Below are 24,193 nucleotides of genomic sequence, written 5' to 3' on the forward strand. Positions count from 1 at the left end.
AACCCATGGAGGCTGTGATAGCACATCAAGAAGTTTTTAATTTGACCAAAATAGTGAAAATCCAGGCTAATCTACCCACAACCAACTCACTGATTCCATGACAACACTTCCCGTTTACAGCTCCCTAACTATAGCTTTAAAAATCAGAGTATATTTTATAGCAGGAGTTACAATACCCATTTAAAGGAACTTTCTGCATGTAAAAATGCAACTAAACCCCAACTCAATGAGCTGCAACAGCAAAGAGACCTCCTGCTGACTGACCCCTCTTTTTACTGGCAGTCTGACATCATGCTCACACACAGGTCCATCTCATATAATACTTCTCTGCAGACTGCTAACACTTGTTTCACATTCACTTTCTTACAATTACAAATGTGCATATTTGGGAGCAGCCAAATACATCACCCTCAGTCTCAATCCCACTGTAAACCTTTGAGCCACCACCACCTTAGACATACACCTGCAGAATAAAGCCAGCGCATTGTTACATAAGAACCTATGCATCATACTCTAACACTTAACCCATTGAAACCTGAGCAAAGAGGCTTGCTCCCTTTCAAAAGCATGGGAGGAATTAAGGCAATGAGCAACTTAACAAGAAATGACCCAAAATTAGCAAAAAGAAAATGTAAAAGTTACAAGAAAACTACCGAAAAAACAAAAACAAACAAGGAAATACCTGAAAAAGAACCCCCCCCCCCCAAAACATACTCAGTAACATAATTGGAATATGTATTTCTTATATTATATTCTCTCTCTCGTTCTCTCTCTCTCTCTCTCCTTTTTTATAATTAATTTTCAGGTTGTTTTCTTGTCACCTTTTATCAATTTCTGTCCATTTGCTCTCTGCCTTGTCCTGTGTTATTTAAGAGAATTAAAACTTTTTGCTCGGGTTCAAATATAGAAATACCTATTAAAGGCATCTTAATGCAGCACAGGAAAAACTGATGTCCATCCAGGTTTCAAAGGGTTAATAACATGCATACAAACACACACGGCAACCAAAGAGGAGACACACAGGCACTAGCTAGCATATTGTCTCGAATGATTAAAAAAGTCACAGCTGGGTGATGTGGTTTAACTGTGTGTGTGTGTGTGTGTGAGGCTCATTTGCAACTTTGTCTCATTCCTCGGATTCTTCCACCAGAAAAAAAGATGCACACTGCTAAAAAGGAGAGCAGAGTTTGTCAAGTGGGAGTTTTGAACACAAACACATTTGTAGCAGCACTTCAGTGTTCTCGGAAAGCAGCTTAACTTACAAAAAACACAAGTGAGTTTTTCCTGCAAGACAAGTGCAGAGCAGAGGCTGTGTGGTGCTAAGGTGGTACTCTACAGTCAGAGTGGTGGACAGACATTGTTCTGTGCACTAGAACATCACAGTGAGGGAACAATAACAGCACACATATTTGAGTGGAGGAGAACTTATAACAAAGCGATTAAAGCCAGCCGTGCATACGTGGCCAGCGTGAACAGATGTGCTTCAAAAAGATGTCAAGTGTGATGGATAGATTTTCCTTCTTGCAGCTGCAGTGTCTGACTTTATCTAAGATGTGCTCAGTGACATTTATAGCAGGTTATGTGGTAGTCAGTTAATCAACTTTTCCTTTCACTTCATTAAGTCAGCTTGGCGTAAACCCTTTGAGATCTGAGCAAATTGGCTTGATTTCTTTCAAAAACATGTGAAGAAGGCAATGATCATCAAAAGAAGAAAGCCAAAAGTAAATAACCTGAAAATTAGTTAAAAAAAAAGAGAAAAGAAAAAAGTTTAAAAACAAAACAAAACAAGGCAAACAAGACTTGGAAAAGTGTTTAAAATACTGTTATAATTCTGTAATGTAATTTTAGATATGATTATGATAATTACAAATATAGCTTTTCTTTAGCTTTTTTCTTTGCCCCCTCAACATTTTTCTATAGGTTATTTAAAAATATTCCGGTGTCGGGTGGTGTAAAGAAGGGACTCTGTAGTGGCTCTATAGCACAATCTTTGTGGAAAAAAGGGCCAATATGTTGTTTTTATTTGGCCTCTATAGACATTCAGTAGCTCCTCATAATCCAAATGCACTGATCCTTTGACATTTTCATCTATGGATGTTTGCAGACTAAAGTTACATAAGTACCACTTAACTAGGTCTTTTAATGAAATTGATTTGCATGGTTTTATCAAATAAATCATATTGCTGTTCAAGTAAATACAACAAAGAAATTCAAAGTTGCAGAGAATGTAATATTAGTTAGCCCAAATTTTAAAAAATGAGTTGTTTGATATACAAACGCAATGTACTTTACTTAAAATTATTAAGTTGTTAGAAATAGTAATTCTTAGTAGTCTATACTGAGACAAGAGTGCATCTAAAGTAAATTTACAAGTTCTCCATACTGCTTTTTAAATAACTGAAACTCTAGAGGAAGTGTACTACAATAAAAAGCATTTGTCAGTACAGTATACAGTACCTTTTGCACTGTACTTAGTTTGTTGAGGGTTTGCATGCTTGTTCTAAGAAAGGTTAAGTAATTAGAATCTACAGTTTGACATTTTAACTGTGAGATTAGCAGCGAGATCAGGTTCCATAGATCGAATCATCAAATAATTGACTACTTGGAGTCACTCCTAGTAATTACCTATTTTTTTGATAAGCAAAAAATGTCATTTTAAGCCTATACTGGTCATGAAGTCAGACATTTTTGAACAGTGCCTTGGAGGCTGTGACCAGCGAGTCAGAGAGACGGCGTTGCTTGTATCTACTTGCTGTACAATGGTGTGTTTGTGGAGGCAGCAGGCCGGGCTGTAAGAAAAGAAGTTGCAGAACCTGTCTGGCTGTTTCTGCCTCTCCCAGGCTGCCGGCAGCCTCCAGGCCTGTTGTTTTCAAGAGCTGTAAACTTCAGGTTAGCCTTCAGATAAGCCGAGTGGGAAAAGCTGCGCTGATAAAGTTAATGCTGGAAAAGAATGCCTGAAGATACTGACTTTAGCTCATATGATTGAAAAACAAATATTGAAAAGAAAACACTACCTGCTCAGCAAACAGCCCAGAGACACAGTTTGAGACGAGCTGGTAAACACAGTGGAGCATTTAGCAGCTAAAGAGACAGATATTTATGTCAGAAGATGGTGGAGACCAAAAACAGAGCTAAAATAAGAGGCAGTGGTGCGCACGCTCACACTCAAGCTCAAAGTTCCCCTCACACAGATTCAGATGAACTAGTTCATGTTCAAAGTTTACAATATGAATTTTAAACAAAGATCACTGTGCCAAGTGGAATGCACAGCCTATATTGCTGGTAACATTTCTATAATTTTTTATAACTTACTCAGAGTGCTGCTTTAACATGTTTCGACCCGCTCGGCTCGAACGTGTTTTTTTTTTTTTTTTATGAGCTGACTGGACGCCATTGGCAGGTGTATCAGTAAATAAATATACAACAATGAACGCGAAGATCATTTTTCATTTTTATATTACATTTGTGGGAGGTTATTACAATTTTTAAAGCTTAAGATTTTCACCCTCCCACAAATTTATCAAATCCGTATTACGTATTACGCTTGTAGTAGGCAACTCCTATTACATTTGTGGGAAATGTATTACTTTTGTGGGATTATTACAGTAATAGCTGCAGATTTGTATTATGTTTGTGGGCTGTTATTATGTTGACAGGTGTTTCATTTTCTCAGACTCATCAGATGCTTCAACTCAATGCGCTGTTTCAAATTTGTTGCTGATGTTGACGTTTAGACTTGTATTTTTTCTAATCTCATATAGCGAGGTCTATCTCCCTGTGCCAGCAAATCTGTTCTTTTGTTGCGTAATTTCTTAAGAGAAAACTAAAATCAAACAAATCTTTGTCTCCTTTGAGCATCATGCACTGTGATTGGCTGTGATGTTAATGCTAAAATAAGAAATTACTCTCTCTGTCCCAGCTTCACATATGAATTAAACGGATGTATGTGGTAAAAACAGAAAAAGATGTTTGTTTCTAATTCTGGAGAAAAGGTCTGGCAGAACGCATCATAACAGACTCTTTGCTAAGTCCCTCCCTCAACGCAGACTGGCCAATCATAGTGTAGAATTGTCTAGCTCTGACAAAAGTCTGACAACTATCACACAATCAGTTCAGATATTCCTCTTACAACCACATCGGCCCACAGAAAAACGCCATCCATGCAGCACTCAGTTAACTTTTATGAGATTGAATAACGCAAACATTCGGTAGTTGCTAATCCATATCCTCAGTTGACTGTTAAACATAAACACGAGCATGTGCTATGAATGTGCTCTTTAAGGACTTTATGCACAATGCTGAATACTAGAGTTTATCAAGTTGACACAAACATCACTCCAAATGAATAATATCTCTTTGTGTTTGATGGATGTTAAAAGAAACAACTTTATCTTTTGGTGCCAATAACAAGTCAAAGCAGCTTTAACTGAGCTTTATTGGCAGGGCTGAGACACCTCAGAACCTGAATGAAAGCATAAACCATAGCTTTGCAGTTTTGATATTTTCAAGATTATGCCTTCAGTAGCTAACTGTGCAGATTTATATCTGTGAAATGTATTTACAATTTGAGGTAACAACAATAGAGTTGTCAGACATGCTGCAGCAACAGTACGTGTGGTTGTGCATGAATAAATAAATAATGTGAAACATGATAAAAGGCGTCAGTAGGGTGTTTCATGCTGCTGGTCAGATTTGCATATCGGTTACACTTCCTACATTCTGACATCACATTCCAAAGAACAAGCATGCGGCGCAGTATGTTATTAGCAGGGCAGCGGGCTGAGTGTGTGTGTGTGTGTGTGTGTGTGTGTGTGTGTGTGTGTGTGGTGTAACTGCAGAGTTGATCATGAAGAGAGTGGGATGGTTCTCATGTAGTGTTTCCAGGGACAGATAACATCAGTTTACCAGCCAAGTTGGGACAAGCCAAGCATGCTGATGGCCTGTGTGTGTGTGTGTGTGTGTGTGTGTGTGTGTGTGTGTGAATACAGAGTAGAGGACTTAGTAACCCTTCAGTATTATTTCCCAGATGCTCTGCTGTGGTCTCAGCTGTTATAGCTCACCTTTGCTCTTTATTCATCAGCTTAGTGTGTAAAGCCTGTTGTAGACTGAGGGAGGGACACACTGGATCAATCCCATGAGTCCTCATTTCCCTCCGTGGCCTCCCAAATTCCAGGCTGTCTTCAGACCTTTATTTCTTGAAGACACCCTTTGACTTCTCAGGAGTTGTACTGATTGAAGAAACACAGACAACCTTCAGGTCACCATCACCTTTACACTGTTACACTGTAAATACGAATCACTGCCATCATATGTGAGCTAGACATAGAATCACTATTCAATATTACACTCCGATAGCCCTGTAGTGAGTGGCAGACAATGCCCTAGAATGTGTGATCCCTTGCAGTGTTTTTCCACCGGACATATATATGTCTGTGTGTGTGTGTGTGTGTGTGTGTGTGTCTCAAGCCTGTTCTTACTTTGAACCCGTCAAAATGTGCTGTCAGCGCTTTTTGCGTATGTGTGGGACAATCAAAGCCACAGTTCGCATCTGTTATTGTGATGTCAACAAATGCACATGGTGGGATGACGCAGCATGGTCTTTTTGTTTACACAACAGCACGGTCAGCACGATGGTCGGGATTAGGCAAAAGAGGTAAGGCCTACAGGCACACAGGTGCTCCTTATATTACGTGGTTACCCGCAGCGTTATTACCTGGCGTTGTCCTTCAGTGGTTCTCGCACACGTGACTGGCTCCGTCTGGCTATGTGATGCCACATGGACTTGCCTAGCTCCATCTAGCCGTCGGTCAGTATATAATAACAAGGGCTTTCTCATCTGATGCAGTCCAGCCGCGCACCAGTTGGACACAGAAGGTGACTTTTGGCGTTACATTTGCATGCCGAGGTTCAGAGTGGAAACGGGCTGAAATATTAAGGCTGTCAGACTGCAACTTATTTCGACTTGTTTTAAACCACTACTTGAAAAATACACAATTTGTTTTAGTCCTTGAAGGTTACTTGGTTACAACTAAGAGAGTAACATAACTTTAGCCTTTCTCACAATCAGTCACTTGTATTTTATCAGATTAAAGACTGATTTCTTACACTACATCGTATGCGTATGCATTAATAAACCCCCTGCAGTCTAGATATCAGGGACCATCTCCCCTCCACAGCTGAATCATTTGATTGCAGACTGTTGGAAACTTAGACTGAGACATGGAGAGCAGTAAATGTCCTACACTAAACTACACACAGATAAACACTGAATGTGTTTTCACTCTGTCAGTGGAAAACCCCTCAACAGAACCAGATGAGATCATCTGGACCATCATGAGCCATGACCTCGTCCTCCTAATGTTTCTGAGAAAAGGCAGAGTGTAGCTTCTAATATCATTTTCTTTGTTTAACAACATATTCACTTTCATTTGATCTTTCATACATTAAGCTTTCAACATCAAATGGGACAAAAAAAACAAGACACATCACATTAAACTTTTAGCATGTCTCTACAGTGTGGATGCGCTTGTGCTGCCATAAGCAGTCATGACCACTGGATCCCAGATCTTTCAGGCCTTGTTAACCCTTTGAAACCTGGATTAAAATCACTTTTCTTGTGCTGTGTTTAGACACATTTTAAAACAATTTAAACCTTTGTACCCTTTGCAAACAAGTTTGATTTCTTTCAGAATCACTGGAAAAAAGGCAATGGGGAGCTTTGTAAGACACACCCCACAAATTGCAAGAAATTAGTAGATTTGGAAAATTATTTTGAAAAAAGCTATTATTTTTAACAGAATTATTATCATTTTTCATGTCATGGCCCCTTTTTAATTCAGTTTTTTTTAACTTTCCTTTTTTTTGGTTGTTTTTTGTTTGTTTTGTGTTTTTTGGCAGGTGTTTTTTTTTTCTTTAGCTAGTTTTCAGGTAATTTTCTTGTTACTTTGTTATAATAGCTTTCTAATCTCTGGGTCATTTCATCTTAAAATGGTCGTTGCCTTTTTAAAGAAATCAAGGTTTCAGAAGGTTAAACTGATAATGTGTTGGACATTTCTCACAAGCTGCCAGCTGCTCTTTTAGTGTCAATAATGTCCTGTAATGTCCTACAGCCACTGCACAGTAAAAGCCTACTAGAGGTTCACAGGTGAAAAGCAGTTTGTCTACAAGTGAGAACATTTTAATCAGACGCTAGATCTCTTCCAGGTGTAAAATCATACTGGAATCATCGTGCATATCATTTTAGTCAATATTTACCACATGACCCTTTAAATAATCCACACAACCTCATATTGTTTCCTATGATATGTAAATGTGATAGTTGGCAGTCTGTAAATTTTGCGCATTCTCTATGAAAAGATGCAACCAGAAGGGCTGTGAGTGTAGGTTTAGGGGCCCCAGGGTCCAGCTAGACAGTCAACCTGAATATGTCAGGGATTACAGAGAATATGGTGCCTGCAGTGTTTTCAAGCTGTCTGCTTACACAAATACACATGTAATATTAGGCTACTGTAAACAGCATGGTTTGTTAAATATTTGTCTCCCAGACAGTCTAACCAGAGCTCTGTTTGTGTGTGTTTGTGTGTGTAGGGAGGAGGTGCAGCAGAACTGTGTTCGATGGAGGAAGAAGTTCTCCTTCGTATGTAAAATGAGTGCTAATCCAATCACTGGAGTGTTGGACCCCTGCATCTGCCGGGTCTCTGTACGAAAGGTAAACTACCGTTCCCAGCAGCCACCTCTCCTTTCAATCAACATTGAAAGGCAGTGCCATTTCTCCAGACAATATGCTTATGAAGAAAGTAATGCATAGTATACTTGTTTGCTCTCTAGTCCATCAAAAGAAGACCAGTTGGCATTGTACAATTCTGAAAATAGCAGATACGTTACATTTTTATGTTATTATGTCGCAAATACCTTAAAACTTAAGGTTTCTTTATGTTTTAACGATGCTGTAGTTAAGGGGTGATTGTGCGCAAAAACCACTGGGAAGTTTACATTTGAAATGTAATATGTCACATATTAATAGTTACCCTGTAAAAATGTATTAAGTTATGTAACTTTTTATACTACTTCATCAAAGTAATGTAACTTTTTAAACAAATGTTTAAACAGGGCAATAAAGCTGAAAAAAAACCCCTAAAAACATAAGTTTGCAAATATTGCGCACAAATTTGTCTCAACAGCTTTGCCTACCCGTATTGTCCAAAAATCTGCCAAAAGAAGATATTCCTACATGGCAAAAAGATGTAAAGCAACAGCAGGAATTTTTTTATTAAACATATTAACTTTTTACTGAAAAGATTTTTTTCATATGTAAACCTTTTGTAATCACCAACATTTTGATTACTAACTGTTATTTAATTGATTTTTTTTTTTCTCAGTAACTTACTGATTACAATTTATTTTGTCATTTTTTTGACTGTAACCAGTTAATAAGTTAGTCCCAAACACTGGTTATGGGTCAGTAGGAATAGATCATGGTTTGGCTTAAAGTACCCGGTTTTGGAGGCACAATCCCTGCTGGAAAGAAAGCAACGTTTGTGTCAAAATCGACTGCCTTTCATGGCACGAAAAAACACCCTCATTTGGTGCGTAGAAGCAGCTTGAAGACCAATGACTAACTGCTCAAAAGCAACAACTTTTGTTGTTTGTTGCTCTTGAACAGCAGTCTGCAGCCTGACAGGTGTCTCGCTAACATTTCAAGCCATCCATCCACCCCCCCCACACACCTCAAGATGAGAAAGTCAGCTCATATACTATGACCTTGATAAATTACGTCACTAAAGAAAAGTTAATATGATTCATATAAAATGTGAACACATTTTTTCTTCAAACTAAAGGTGATCTACAGATATAAAAGCTGTTACACTGATAGCCACGGAAGACAACATTTTGTGGAAATTATCTGGAAGGTTATCCACAAATGCTACAAAATTCCATAACTTTTGTAACACTTTCAGTATCTTTTACTAATTTCATGACTTTTTCAGGCCTGGAAAATGTGACTGTGAGATTCCATGATTTTTACAGGTTTGCTATGACTGTGACAACCCTGTTTAATATAGTTATAGAAGAAACGTCCAATGCCAACATTTTCTTCTGGTGACTGGGCTGCTGTCTCACAGCAGGTTCTATATTAGTTTCCATATGATGTGATGTAATATGTTTATGACTGTAGAGACAGTGTTAGCAGGCTGATGTATGTTTTGCTCTCTATCGCTGCAGGAGCTCAAAGGAGGAAAGACCTTCTCAAAGGTAAGATTATTTTTCTGATCATGTGAACAATAACAACAAAAATATACAAGATCTTAAAACTTGTCTTTAAACCAGCTCAGCCTAGTTCAGCTTACCTGTTTGACCTGTGAGCTCATAAAGTTAAGAGCAGCCTGCTTCCTTTATAGAACACACTTTTACAGTGTCACTGATGGTAAAATCTGTGTGTTAACATCACAGGGCTTTGTTACAGAGACATGTGACAGGACGCAGACAGAGGGGGATGACTGCGTGAAGTGGCTAGTAACACATCACACTTTACTATTGCGTGTGTGTGCATGTGTATGTGTGTATGTGTGGGGGGGTAACAGCTGTACCTGAAGACAGGCAGTAGTTAAAGGTATCAGCTGTGAGCTACGTGGGATTATATTATGATAATATATCATGTCACGCCCTGATTACAGGGATCATTTGATCTCTCCAGGTTAATTACAGGGGCCACTGCATGATGAGTAATGTGTGAACCATGTGTTTGTCAGAGGACAGTTTAGACTTTGACAATCAGTTAAAGTTATAATTGATAAAGTAGAGTCTTACATTGTTAAATAAATAAATTTAAAGTGCTTCACAGCTGAAAGTTTAAGAGCACCTATTCTGCTCATTTACAGGATCTACTAAAACATGTTTACATGCTTTAATGTAAAAAAACAAACAAACAAACACAAAAAACTGTATTGTCCTCCATATTAAATATCCCTCCTGTAAAAGCCCAGTATGCTCTGATTGGTCAGAGAAGAGTCTTTTGCATCTGCGATCTAGTCTTGGGCACAACCATAGAATGAGGTTAAAATATCTGAGATACGGGCATTGCCATCTTGCAAGGATGATGTTAATTATAGCCGGAGCCTGAGCAGTAGCGTTATCCACGGTGAGTTCCCTCCAAAACACCCGTCCAACCAATCACGAGCAGCTCCATTGAACGTGAGCACATGGATTGGCTGTCACAGCTGTCAATCATGGTGGAAAATCCCCCTTTTGTATAATTTAATAACTTGCTAAAACTGAACTTATCATGAAAACAAACACTTAAACAAACATCAGGATGATGAGAACTACCTTTAGTGACAGAAACCATCTTTGGGAAAATTTGGGATTCAAGACCTATACTACAGTCAGACACCAGGGGGCGATCCAGATTGAAAAGTTACACTTTTAGGGGGGAGCTATCATGTAGTCCATCTGTATATATATATATATATATATATATATATGCATAGATTCATTTTTTTAATCTAGATTAATATCACTGCAATCCTGTAGTTAATCTAGATTAATCTAGATTAAAATTATAGGTTTGAATTTTGCCAAAGACATTCAAAATAATATATCTATATTATATAATATCTAAATGATGACAATGCATCACAAACTGCTTGAGAAAGCTGTTCTACTATAATATTTGGTAAAGAAAAATAATGTTCCATAAGATTTACTTTGGTGTTTAACTTTTTTTTATTTTGTTAAACAGCAGAGGGCGCAGCCTCTGATAACATGACCCTAACTGAACTGTGGGCCTACATTAGAGGTCATGAAGAAGACCATTAACAGTCAGCAGCTTTGTGACACGGCTTGAGCCAATCACTCCAGTCACTCAGGCAGACCAGCTTCCGCCTTGTTCATGCCCCCTCCGCGTAATTCGACCAGGTATACATCCATGCTTAAACAACAAAGTGAAATTGGTGCCTTGCTCACTGTATAGACCCAACTTAGTGAATAGTTTATCGTGCGATAATTTCCTTATCGGTTGCACTTGACAGCACTAGGCCACAGTAAGTCTCCACTGCACATTCTGGGCATGGGCAGTGTGGAAGTAGTGTCGAGTGTGTAGTCTATGGGTCCAACCAAGCCCCCAGCCAGTGCACTGGACTTTGAGGCCAATTTGGGAGAGAAACGTCTGATAATCGGTGGATGAATTTTTTTTAGCGTTAAAGCTCCTGCAAAGTAACCCATTTCCCTAACGGGATTTGATCCATTTGGTCCAGATAACATTTAGAAAGTCTAGATGAGCCACACGGTTGAATCATTTTACTCCATTTGGCCAGCGGAAGTTAATCGCTCGGTTGCACTTGACAGCACTAGGCCACAGTAAGTCTCCACTGCACATTCTGGGCATGGGCAGTGTGGAAGTAGTGTCGATAATCCCCGGATCATCCTGGTAATTTTGTACACAGCAACTGAAATGTTTTGGCTTCATGAACCATCGAGCAGCTCTCGTAGAATTGAACGGGGCCCCGCGTTCAGTGCTGTATCCACACAGCTCTGGCCACATTTAATATGACCTGGTCTGCGTTCTGTTAATATATATCTTTATGTGGAGAGAAATGTGTTTCAAATCCCTCTGTGACTAAGGAGTTGACTGACTTGGTCCAAGACAACTTCACATTTTCAGCATCTGTTTTGCAGAAAAACAGACAGCCCCCTCAGAAAGGCATTTTTATGAGTTTTCAGATTCACTGGAAGCGCAGATGAAACCAATTTGCACCAAATATGTTATTTGATCAAAAATGACAATGAAGAACACTTAAACACAGGCTCTCACACACACACACACACACACACACACACACACACACACACACACACACTGCTACTGCCTTAAACTGTGACCCCTTGAGTGAGAAGCAGTGCTGACTGGGCAGAAACGCATAAATGAGGAGGTTAAAGGAGGTCAGTGACTTTTACAAAAAGTCAAACTCTCCTTCATTCACCTCCTAGAAAAAGAAGAGGACCAGACGTGACCACTTTATTCTGAATCTATGTTTCACCTTCCACTTTACACCTTAAAGGTTTTTTGTACCGTTTCTACTTTTACTTTTTTTTCCTCATGTCTGTCTGTCTGTCTGTCTGTCTCCAGTTAGGTTTTGCTGATCTCAACATTGCAGAGTTTGCTGGTTCAGGCTCCACAGTGCGCTGCTGCATCCTGGAGGGTTACGACACCAAAAACACTCGACAGGACAACTCTATCCTAAAGGTAGGACAAACACACACACGCATGCACGCATGCACGTATGCACGCACGCACGCACGCACACACGCACGCATGCACACACACACACACACTGAATACCACTGAAGTTTGGTAGCACCTCTGTCTTTGTTTTTTCTCTTTTAGGTAATAATTGGGATGACTCTCCTGTCCGGGGATCCCTGCTTTAAAACGTGAGTTCCTTTTTGTCCTGGAAAAAGTGCTTAAAAATTATAATAATTAAGTAACATAATCTTTAAAAAAATATCATGATAAGTATAGATATAGTTTCTCCCTTTCTCCCCCTTTTGTCTTGAGACATCACTGAGACTTTTTTCCCGTAGCTTTTTAAAAATAATGTTCTAAACCTACTAATTTCTGAAGCATTTATTACTAAGTTACTCCCTGCCTCTTCCCCATGTTTTTGAAAGAAGTCACAGAAATTTTCTCAGGATTCAGAGGTTTAAATGCTTGTGAAGGGCATCATAAGGAAAATTCTGTCTCACCAGGTTTTAAAGGGTTAACATGTGGGTTACTGGGGATTGAGCCTCAAGCCTCAAGTGGCCATTTTCCAGCCTTAGAGGTTTGCGTTTGGTTTAAAAGTACCTCAACTGCTGTTGACCTTGTTGATAAGCAGTCAAATCAGCAGCCAAACTTTAATATCTAACCTTCCATTGTTTTTAGAGCGCATTCATGCACTTTTTTTTTCACCTCACACAGTATCTTTGCCTCAGATCTCCCTCCCTCTGGCCCACTTTGGACTCTAAAAAAGTAAATGTGACAAACAATGATTGTAACTCTCATTCTTTGTTTTGTGCCTGCGTTTTTACCATCAGGCCTCCCAGCACAGCTAAATCAGTCTCCGTTGGGGACGAGGACCCCACCCTGCAGCTGGACTGTAAGGGTGAGAGCACTGACTCAACAGTGACGCCGCGAGGAGGCATCATGGAGGGTCCTCGCACCTTCAAACCCAGACAGTCATCAGTACGCAGCTCAGGTAACAACTCAGCATTACAGTTCCCTGTATCCTCTAGACGGCTGAGACTGAAGGGTAATTCCACCTCATTATCAGTGTTTGTAGTTTTTCTGTCGATTATGTGATTTGGGAACACGATGACATTAAAAAAAACAAAACAAACAGTGAAGTCATGGCGAAGACACACTAGCATTCGAACCACTTGCTTGTTTACAGGTTGTAAACAAGCATAAAGTCATCTAAACCACTTTATTTGGAGGGCAGACTGAAAGTGATTGCACCTGACCTGCTGATATAATCCCTCACTGCACAGGAAACCTGTGTGAGCATAACTGTGGTAATGATGGCAGGTTCAAAGTTTTCATACCTGGAGGTTTGTTTATAACCTGTCTGATCATATGACTGCTTGCTTCTTATCTGGTCTGACCTCTTTTTGCTTTGTAGTCCCATGTTTTAGCAATTAGCACGGTGATAGTTTATTTTTCCCACAACATAATAAGCTTCTTAAACAGACCCGGTTCTAGACTGCTTTATATGGGGGGCAGTAAGTGATGTTGGTGGGTAATATGTATATAAATAATAATACATAATAATAAGTTTTTCTTTAGGCACATATTGAACTGTTCCATGTTTTTGGATAAAGAAGCAATCAGTCAATAAATTTTGTGCCTTTTTATGCACTAAGGCAGTGATACCCAGCTAAATGATTCCGGACCATATCTGGCCCCCCATAGGATGCCAGGTAGCCCCTCAACCATTTTCTAATTCATAATTTAAAAATAGCGATTCACAATAGGAATTGTTTTTGAATTTTAGTAAACTTCCTAAAATTTCCTAAATCCTAGAAACATGTATGGGCAAGTTGAGTATCCTTGCTTTAGTGACAACAACCACTCAAAGTAGGAATTTTTCGAGGCTAAAGATGCCTATGTTTGGCATTCGTGTATCATATTCAAATTGTATCATATCCTATAGCATCCTATTAAATTGTATCGTATCGTATCGTAACGTATGAACTGTGATGCTCTTGTTTCATTACAAAACAAAAAAACCAAAAAAACCTCTGCATGGCAAGATATCAGTAGAGGTGAATAAGGAAATATATATGCTTTCTTATTTAGATAAACAACCCTTAAACCCTTAAATTTGTGTTTTCAAACAAACTGAGCACTTAATTTGCTATTTGGCATTTTTTGTTGTTTTTGTTAATGATTATTTTTTGGGGATTTTTTCCTTTATTGTCAGGACAGTTATAGAATGTCAGGAAGTGTGGGAGAGAGAGGGGTGTTGACATGCAGCAAAGGGTCACAGGCTAGAATGAAACCTGGGCTGCTGCAAAGGCCTTAACATATGGGGCACACACTCTAGCAGGTGAGCTAGAGGCCACCTCTTGGCATCCAAACTTAAGAAGTATCAATATGAAACAACAAAGCTATTCAAAGTGTCCAATTGACAATGATGAAATGACATACAGTGTATACCACAAACAACAGCGATGAGCAAATAATCTCTCTGATTGATATCCTGCAGCTAGGTGTCACTGTGTGTTTACTGTGTGCGTGTTCACTGTGTGTTCACAGTGTGTGTTAATGGTGTTTGTTCACAGTGTGTGTATGTTCACTGTGTGTGTTCTGCAGGGCTTCCTGAGGAGGGAGAGGGTGTGCCCAGCCCAGATGATGTCTTCCACACAGGTCATTTCCGCAGCTCCAGCTATGCCAGCCAGCACAGCAAGATCTCAGGTCAGAGAGCTTCCTCAGGTAACCCTTTACACTAACCATCATCAATACACAATACACACTTTAGTTAAGAGTTATTTTACTGTCAACAAGCAATAATAATAATACCACAAGATATGATAAATTAGTGTTGACTAATAATTAGTAATGCAATCATTCATGTAATTTTAACAGCTTAAGACTATGTTAAGTGTTTGTTATTCGTTAATAACAGTGTTGGGTGTAACGGGGTACAAAGAAACAAAGTAATGTGTTACTGTGATCACATTAATTTGAAAAAAATATTAGCCCTGGGCACTAAAAAATGAGAAGAGGTGAAGGGGAATGTAGTCAAATGGTTTTACTCTGCATATGTCTGCATATGTCCAGGTTTTACTATGTGTCATCTGGTTTGTGCTAATTCAGTTGAAGATTTGCACCACTGAAGCACAAAATCATGACATAATACGTTTGGGTACTGACTGAAACACTGTTCTTGAAGTCCTGTTTTAAAGAGGAGCCCTGTGCCAACATCTAGTTCGAAGGCATTCTTAATGTCAGTTTTGCTCATTCCTTCATTCATTAGCTGTAACTGCGTATCCTTTTAAGGGTAGAGCTAACACACAGAGACAGACAACCATTCATGCTCAGATCTACGAGCAAATTTAGAGTCACCAATTAACCTGCATGTCTGTGGAATGTAGAAGGCCTCCATGCCACCCTAGTTTAGCTTTGTGCTAATAATAAATTCTTCCATTAAAAAAACGGTTTTCACAAGCTGCTGACAGCACCAACAAATAATGGCCTCTCACATAAATACCCATTAACAGAGCTGTATTTAGCTGTATTATAATAGTTCATATCATGAATGAATTATTCCATCAGCATGACAGTACTCATGTTATAGATGCTACTCTGCTGCTCTGAGTTGCTCTGTTTTAGCACAGATAATGTTTTCATTCAGTTACTGAAAAAAAAAACGTCCTGCAGATGTTTCAAATCTAAAGCTGAGCAGGGGCAGGAGGAGGACTTAATGACAAACAACAAGATCCAGTTCCACTTTATTTGTCCCCATGGGGACATTTGGTTTGGAATCTGCACTGCAGTTACACAATATATATAACATAAGACCATCTCATCAAATGATCAGGTTAGGAAAAATCTGTTATGATTAATGATGAAATAAAAAAAAAAATCCTTAGCTTTTTATTTATTATTTTTTACTCATTCAGTATGCCTGTGAATAAACACACACACACACACACACACACACACACACACACACACAAACACAAACACACAAAACTAGTACTCATTAAAACCAGGAACTAAGGGAAACACTAAAACCAGTAAATAGAAAGACAAGAATAAATAAACAAATCGATTAATCATTAAAATAAAAAATAAAAATAATGATAAAAATAAATACATGAGTAAAAAAGTAAATACTCAAGCTGTGAATGAAAGTTTAAAAGCACAAAGTGAAATAATGATCAAACATTTTGAAAATAATGAAATGTGTAAATATGTAAAGTAGTAAAACTGTAAAACAGACCAAGATATTTAAAGAAATTGTCAGTAGATAAATAGTTCAATTAGACTATAATTTAGAGTATATCTTGAGTTTGTTTTTTATTTTATTACACTGTAAAAATATACATACATATGAACTGACAAATTACTTTGTTTCTGTGCCTTGAAAAAATGTTTCAGAACAGAAGGACCTCTTAAACCCACATCTCTCCTGACCTGTTCCCCCCTCTGCTCCTGTCCTCCAGGCTACAGCACAGCTCACTCTCGCAGCTCCAGCCTGACTGACCTCAGTCACCAGAGGAACGCCTCCTCCAGCAGCAGTGTCTCCTGTGGCCTCACCCAGCCCACCCAGCTACCTCCCTCCACCCCCACCGAGCTGCACCGACAAGCAACTCCCACTAAACCAGAGAGACCTCCTCTGCCCTCTGCAGCAGCCCTCATGTCCAACAGATCCTCCAGGTACACACACAAACACACACCTGCACAGAAACCCACATACTCCCCCTGCATGTGCTCCACAGCTTTGTGTGAGAGGTGAGGAACTGCAGGGTCGTGAATTGATCCCTCTGTGAGGCATGTCAGAACTCCATCACTCTGATAAAGGTCTAAAGCTGAATCTCATGCATGTGTAAACTGACATGTCAGAAACTGTCCAGGAATTGTGTGTGGCGTGTTCTGTGGGTCACACGGAACGACTTCAGACTGAATGTCAGCCAGCACAAAAACAGGAATGTGCTGTGGTCATGTCTGTTACAAGCTCATGTAGTGTGTTAGACAAGGTACAAGGTGGATTTATTTGTCATTTTTTAAAATATGGTTTAAAAAATGACACTGACATTTTTCTGAAATCCTGCTGCTTCTTTTGGAGCGAACAATAATGGAAAGGCAAGCCCCTTGTACGTGGGAGTGGCCACGTATGAGGGATTTCTGGGAGGTGATAGTCCACAATTTCACAGAGGAATTGTGGATTCAAAATTTCTGGATAATCCGCTCAACTTTTAAGAGTTATGTGATGCAATAACACCTCTTGTAGCTCCTGCTGCATCATGAGGGAGCCAGTTCCTACTGACAGGCACATAGTCATAGCATCATGTGACCTAGAAAAGACAAAAAAACTGTTTACATAGCAGTTTTGCAAAATATGGCTTTTTGGAATTGCCTGAAATACCACCTTGTTTGAGTGGAAAAAAACGTTTTTTCTGCGACAAAAATTTTTTTTTTTTTTTCAAAATTAACATGTCTCCATTAGGCATATTTTATATTCACAGTTTCCATTTGCAAACATAAGTGGCTAATGAGAGTCTGTTGCTTCCCAGCGCCTTGCTCTTAATTTTTATATAAGGAACCCAAGTAAATAATGATTCGAGCCATGTTGGTAGGATATGGTTGGTTGGTGGATCAGTCAGTCCACCACAGTCCACACCTAAATACTGTATATCTCTCTATATCTCACCGACATGCGTAGTCCTTAGATAAGTGTGTCCAGCACTCTATGACCACATACACCAAAACAATACATTTCCAAAAGTAATTATAGTTCAGGTTCAGTTCACATGTGAGTGGGACAGGACGTTAAGATGACATCACTAGAAAGAAGGCCAAAGGGATAAAAAACTTAAGAGGACAGGCCGGTTTTAGTTTCAGCTCAACATACAGTATAAGCAAAAGCATACTGAACAAAAGCAAATCATGATTATTTCCCATTTTATCATATCTGCGTGAAAACAGATAAAGAGAAAAAAAAGATAAACAGATAAAGGTGGCAATTCTTTTTTTGTAGTTGTTGTAAGTGGCAACAAATCCCATAAAAAGGCCAAAATTAATACTGTTTTAGTTGGTCTCTCAGGACTTCTTAGCCCGCATTCAACCCCAAACCTTCTGGTTTTATAATGAAGACATAAATCTTTAAAAACAGCTCACAAATATTTATTTTAATAAAAAAGGCTCAGTAGTTTCCTAAAACAGCAGGAAACTACAGTAGAACAGCAGACGTTCCTCAAACAGGAGGACCATGTGCATTTGTCTGGAACTATTTTTGACTGTGGATTAATACACATCAGTGAGTGTTTGTGGCAGCAAGGTGTGTGTGTATGACTGAGTCAAAATAAACGTCAGTGTGTGTGTGTGTGTGTGTGTGTGTGTGTGTGTGTGTGTGTGTGTGTGTGTGTTCATGGTAATGAAGAAACATATCACCTAGTGTAATATTGTGGCTCACTGATGTGTTTTTAATAGTTTTTGGACAACAGTGGAGCTCTATGGCACAGAGGAAGGATATATCAGGCTCTGTTTCACACATACACACACACATTTATTTGGCTCAACTGCACATAGGATTTGTTAGTAAGAAAAATGTGTAATACTACCACTTCTCCTTTAACCCTCTGAAACCTGGAACGACATCAGTTTTCTTACGCTGCGTTCAAATGTCTTTTTCATGCGTTTAAATCTTAGAAACATGAGCAGCAATTTGGTGTGATATTTTTTTTAAACATGGCCAAAAAGGCAACAAGCAGTTACGCAAGAACTGTCCCACAAATTGCAAGAAATTAGGAAAAGATGACAAAAAGATGACCAGAAAATTAGTTTTACAAAAGAAAGCAAAAGACAGGTGTCTGGTGGCTCAGTGGATAGAGCAGGTGCCCCATATACAGAGGTTGCATCCTTGCTGCAGTGGCCGTGGATTCGCTTCCAGCCTCAGCCCTTTGTTGCATGTCATTCCCTCTCTCTCTCTCTCTCTCTTTCACCCTCACACTGTCCTGTCAGATAAAGGCAATAAAATCCAGAAAAAAAAATCTAAAAAAAAAAAGAAAGTGAAAGAGAATTATTAGATGATGGTATCTGTAAAAAAAATAGGGAGAATGTCCAGGAACTATATTTAAGATATTATAATTATTAGTAGAAGTTGTAGTAGTAGTAGTAGTAGTAGAAGTAGTTTTATGATAATTTTTCTGTCCTTTTTTGTGTCCACCTCTTTTCCTCTCTCTTTTTTTGGGCAAAAGTTCAGGTAATTGTTTTGTAACTCTTAACTTGTAACTATTTTTCCCGTGTTTTTGAAAGGGTTTATATGATGAACTCCTTTGTGAGGAGGCAGTGTTGTTGTATTCCAGGTATTAACTCGTCCCTCTGTCGGTGTGTGTTTTGCCCAACAACAGGAGAAAGAAGGACACGGTGCAGAGGCAGCACAGCTGCGTGGACGACACCCGCATCGATGCAGATGATATAGTAGAGAAGATTGTTCAGAGTCAGAACTTCTCTGACAGCAGCAACAATGAAGGTAGGCAGGCTCCCTGTGGATCCCTACAAAATCTTAAAAAGCATTGAATTAATTAAAAAGCAGGGCCTTGATTGGTCTTAGAATGCCTTAAATTCTTTTTTTCATGAGTCTTAAAAGTGCTAAAACAGAAAAGGTAAGATTTTATGAATCAGTTTTTTCTGACCTTGCATAGTTAAATCTCAAAATAATAGGTAACTTTAAAAGAGAAAAAAATCACAGAATACCACTTGCATTGCCCAAAAGTCATGTTTTATATTACAATAAATATTTCGGCAAAAATTCTCCCTAACCCTAAGTAATTGGTGTCAGATCTTTTTTTTTCTCTCTCTACCCCCCCAATGTAGGTTATAATGAAATCAGTCTTAAATTTCATTCTGATTGCCATTGAAAAAGTCTTAAAAAGTCTTAAATTCCACTTGCTATAAGCTGTAGGTACCCTGGTAGGACTGAATTTTGGGAATTTAGTTTCAGCTCAGTATTTGTGCATCACAGTGCTAACTTCTCTGGTTTCCTTGTTTTCCTTCAGACAGCAACTTGAGACTGTTTGTCAGCAAAGACGGGACCACTGCCCTTAGCGGGACGCATCTCGCCAACAGGTACACTCGTTTCCTGTTTCGTTTTACCAACTCATGCTCTATATCTAAGTGATCATGATCCTCTAACTGTTGTGTGTTTTCTCAGAGGAACACCTGGTACTTTTGAGCCGGTGGTCATCGAGACTCACTGACAGACATGTGAACACGTCTCCAGCCTCGTCAGCTGGTTAGTGATTCTGTGACAGCGGATGACTGTACATGCATTTTTGTCTCAGTGCACACGGCTTGAAATAAGACTTCTATGATAAAGATACAGAGCCTTTTTTAAAGTGTATTTAATCAGGTGGTGGGAGGTGTGTAACACGTGATTACTGTATTTTCCCAAATAGCAGATGGGCCCCAAATACAGACAGATGCAGGCCTTTACTTTTGTCATATACGCATAACTGAAAATATTCTAATCTGCTCCTGGCTGCTGTGATAATTCTCAGTTCTACAGAGGAAGTGCTGACTTTAGTTACAGCAGCATAATGTTGACAAAGTAATCTGAATGAATCAACAGCTAGTGAGAATTGCAGGGCATGACAGGTATCAGGAGTACACAGTATTTATGCTCATGCACACCAGTAAGTCATTTAAAATTACTTTGATGCACAAATCAAAAACTTGCACTCTGGAACTACGGTCAAGTAACTTTAAAAGCAGGAATTTGAGCTGCTACAATACTGAATTTATTCCCTCATATTGATATTGTTTGGACAGCATTACATTAATTTCAGTTGTCCTCTCATTTCACCTTTTTTTTGTTACACTGTGATGTAACATTTCAGCAATACTTGCCACCTTTGACAGCTCAATTCACTATCTGTATGATACAGATACCAGTAATTTGCTTTTTTTAGGCTGTAAATTAAGTGTCAGATTCTATTTGAAAATTTACGGTAATACAAAAATAATTTCCTCGACAGAACATTGGATGTGTGTCAGACCGGTCTCTGGCATCTTTGCTCACTGACTGGAAGCTATGACACAAAAACACAATAAAATGATGCACTATACATATTTAAGGTTTGGGTGTACAGGTGTACAATTGATTATTTTAAACTATTCAAGCAGATATGTTGCTGAGGATCAGAACAGGGACGGCTCACTGACTCATCAGTTTCCTACATTTCAAATCAAATCACTGACTTCTTCAGTGTTAGGGCTTCACTGTGTGCAATGCTGAACCTGGGAGCGGTCCGAAACACACCCAGAGACACTTTGACCGGTGCTAGGAGCACAAATTACTTGAACAGTACCCTAAACACCACTGCATTGTGGGAATGGTAGTGCAACACTGTAATAAAGGTGCAGTCAGGAGAGCCTCGTCAACTTGGAAAACTGAACATTTCTGACATTACCCGCTGGAAGTGGTACCTTGCATTATTTACCACCGATCAGTCAATTAAACCATTTTTTGTCACTTGAAATCCAACCTGTGCAACTTTTTTGGTGCTTTTGGAGTAAGATCCCAACACCAAAAGCCACTTTTACCATCTGTATGATACGCCGCTGGACAGCATCAAAACCTGGCCAGACAGAACCATTCATGGTGTTAGTATACTCTGGCAGATGGTCGGATGGCACGTGTCATGGCAGCATGATACATGGACAGTCAGGGTCGGTTGAGAATGTGGCTGGATGGAACCTACTTGACTGCATGGTACACTGCTGGCTGGCGTCAGGTTGAAACCCTGCAGGTAACCATATAAAATAAGGAGCAAGAAGGTCCCTATGGGGTGGGCAGGTCCAACAAACCCAAGACTTTCATGTAGGAGTCCGGTATTCACTTCCCGGCTGAATGTAGTGTTTTTTTTCCACACTTAACTATGTGCCCCCATCCTAACCTTCGGTGCTAGCATGTGCTGTTGTTGATGTCCCGGCATTGGTTGCCATGTGCTTGTGTTGTCTAAACTTAACCACGTGCAGCATTATCCCAACATGTGCTTGTGTTGACAACTTGGGATGAGAGCGTGTTGTGAAATCATGTAAGGTACTATTCCAGCAAAATGAACACATGTCAAACCACTGGTTAATTCGATTTTATCATGTCATAATTATCTGACTTTACGAGTTGACGAGGACCCACTGAACACAGCACAGGAGCCATCAGAGGCTCTGACTGAGGACAGACGTCCTTTACAGACTGACTCAAAATCAGCCTGAAACTGGAACATAAGCTTTAATCTTTTTATTATATTTGATGCTATTTGATCACTGTATATATATGTACTTAATATACGTTTTTGCACGTGTATTCTGTGAGGCGGATTGTTAGGAACCACTAAAAGGACATGGAGATTGCACAGTTTTCTGAAACGACATATGACATGTTCAGTTTTTCTTTATTCTTTTCCACATTTCGTTTCAAAGCTCTTGTTAAAATAATAAGATGTATTTTGGTGAATCTGTCAGAGCTGCTCGTATTAGGCAGCACTCAGCATGCATTCATATGGCTGGCCATATGGAACCGTCCATTCTCTGCACTTACAGGTACTTTGAATTTGAATGCTCTTATAAACTAAGCTGCACATTATTATGCACAGAATAGCTGAGCCTTGATTGCAGGTATGTTATGAGCAGGACAGGCTCAAAAACATGTTACATTAAAACCTGTTTCATAGAAAAGTTACTGCATTGATTGATTTTAGCTGTGAAGAAGACACAACACATGACATATTATCATATAAAGTTGTTGGTGCTACTGTGTTAGTAGTCACAAGTCAACACCATCTGTAGGCAGGTTTCTATTAACCATCAAACTATGCAAAATGAAATTGTGAATATTAAATATGGAAAGACGTCATCTTCAAAAAAAACTCCCATTTATCGCAAAAAAAGTTTTTACGCTTACAGGCGATTCGAAAAAGCCATATTTCATGAATCTGCAATGGAAACACTTTTTTCACTTTGACAGGTCACATGATGTACAACAAAGAGTTGCTACAAGAGGTCTCATTGCATTGTATAACTATAAATTATACTATAAATTTTGATTTGTATAAGGGGCTTGCCTTTCCATTATCACTCCATAACACGCCTACGTGGCCTTTGATTGGAAATAATGATGGCTAGTGCGGTGGCTGCAATAGAAATAAAGCTGCTAATGTTTTAAAGATCCATTGCCATGCTTCTTGGAATGTTATCGCCATTTTGACATTGACATTTTGAAAATATCGCTTAAGTTTTGCGTAAATCTGTAATGGAAACCTGCCTAGTATGTTATTTTTTCCATGTACTTTTCCATGTTTGTTTTTCTGTAGCTTCATCATCATGAGTCATGTAAAATTAGGCTTTTCTTGGTGTATGATTCATGCATGAGGGTGATTTGGAGTGCTGTCCCTGACCTCCTGATGAATGAAAGCCCATATTCATTCTCTTTTAGCTCTGTTTTTGGTCTCCACCAACTTGTGAGAAAAATATCAGTCTCCTATGTTTAGCCCCCCCCACACCTGATCATTAAGCCTCTTCTGTAGTGGAATTGACATCATATTGTGCATACTCTTATCCTAACGCCCCACCAGCACAGAGACAAAAAATTAGTGCTGGGCCGTTAACGGCGTTAACGTGCTGCGTTAACGCGGGATTCTTATCGCGCGATAAGGAAATTATCGCGCGATAAACTATTCACTAAGTTGGGTCTATACAGTGAGCAAGGCACCAATTTCACTTTGTTGTTTAAGCGCGGATGTATACCTGGTCGAATTACGCGGAGGGGGCGTGAACAAGGCGGAAGCTGGTCTGCCTGAGTGACTGGAGTGAATCAAGCCGTGTCACAAAGCTGCTGACTGTTAATGGTCTTCTTCATGACCTCTAATGTAGGCCCACAGTTCAGTTAGGGTCATGTTATCAGAGGCTGCGCCCTCTGCTGTTCATTCCAGT

At 39.2% G+C, this 24,193-nt stretch overlaps 1 protein-coding gene across 4 annotated transcripts in view; it reads left to right on the plus strand.

The window, feature by feature from the left end:
- LOC121959712 (protein FAM102A-like) overlaps positions 1 to 23,176 on the plus strand; it is a 36,932-nt gene extending 13,756 nt beyond the window's left edge. Inside the window, exons 3-12 of one of the 4 annotated variants that reach the window (XM_042509174.1) lie at positions 7,588 to 7,708; positions 9,223 to 9,252; positions 12,125 to 12,241; positions 12,383 to 12,429; positions 13,072 to 13,232; positions 14,849 to 14,968; positions 16,705 to 16,918; positions 19,612 to 19,733; positions 20,260 to 20,329; positions 20,415 to 23,176. In XM_042509174.1, coding sequence (XP_042365108.1) covers positions 7,588 to 7,708; positions 9,223 to 9,252; positions 12,125 to 12,241; positions 12,383 to 12,429; positions 13,072 to 13,232; positions 14,849 to 14,968; positions 16,705 to 16,918; positions 19,612 to 19,733; positions 20,260 to 20,329; positions 20,415 to 20,460 — 1,048 coding nt within the window. In that variant the 3' untranslated portion in view covers positions 20,461 to 23,176. Of the gene's footprint in view, positions 1 to 7,587; positions 7,709 to 9,222; positions 9,253 to 12,124; positions 12,242 to 12,382; positions 12,430 to 13,071; positions 13,233 to 14,848; positions 14,969 to 16,704; positions 16,919 to 19,611; positions 19,734 to 20,259 lie in introns of all 4 variants that reach the window. The other 3 variants (XM_042509177.1, XM_042509173.1, XM_042509175.1) reach the window with 3 other exon arrangements.
- The last annotated feature ends 1,017 nt before the right edge of the window (positions 23,177 to 24,193 follow it).

This window comes from Plectropomus leopardus, chromosome 20, assembly GCF_008729295.1.
Source record: "Plectropomus leopardus isolate mb chromosome 20, YSFRI_Pleo_2.0, whole genome shotgun sequence".
NCBI classification, from domain to species: Eukaryota; Metazoa; Chordata; class Actinopteri; order Perciformes; family Serranidae; genus Plectropomus; species Plectropomus leopardus.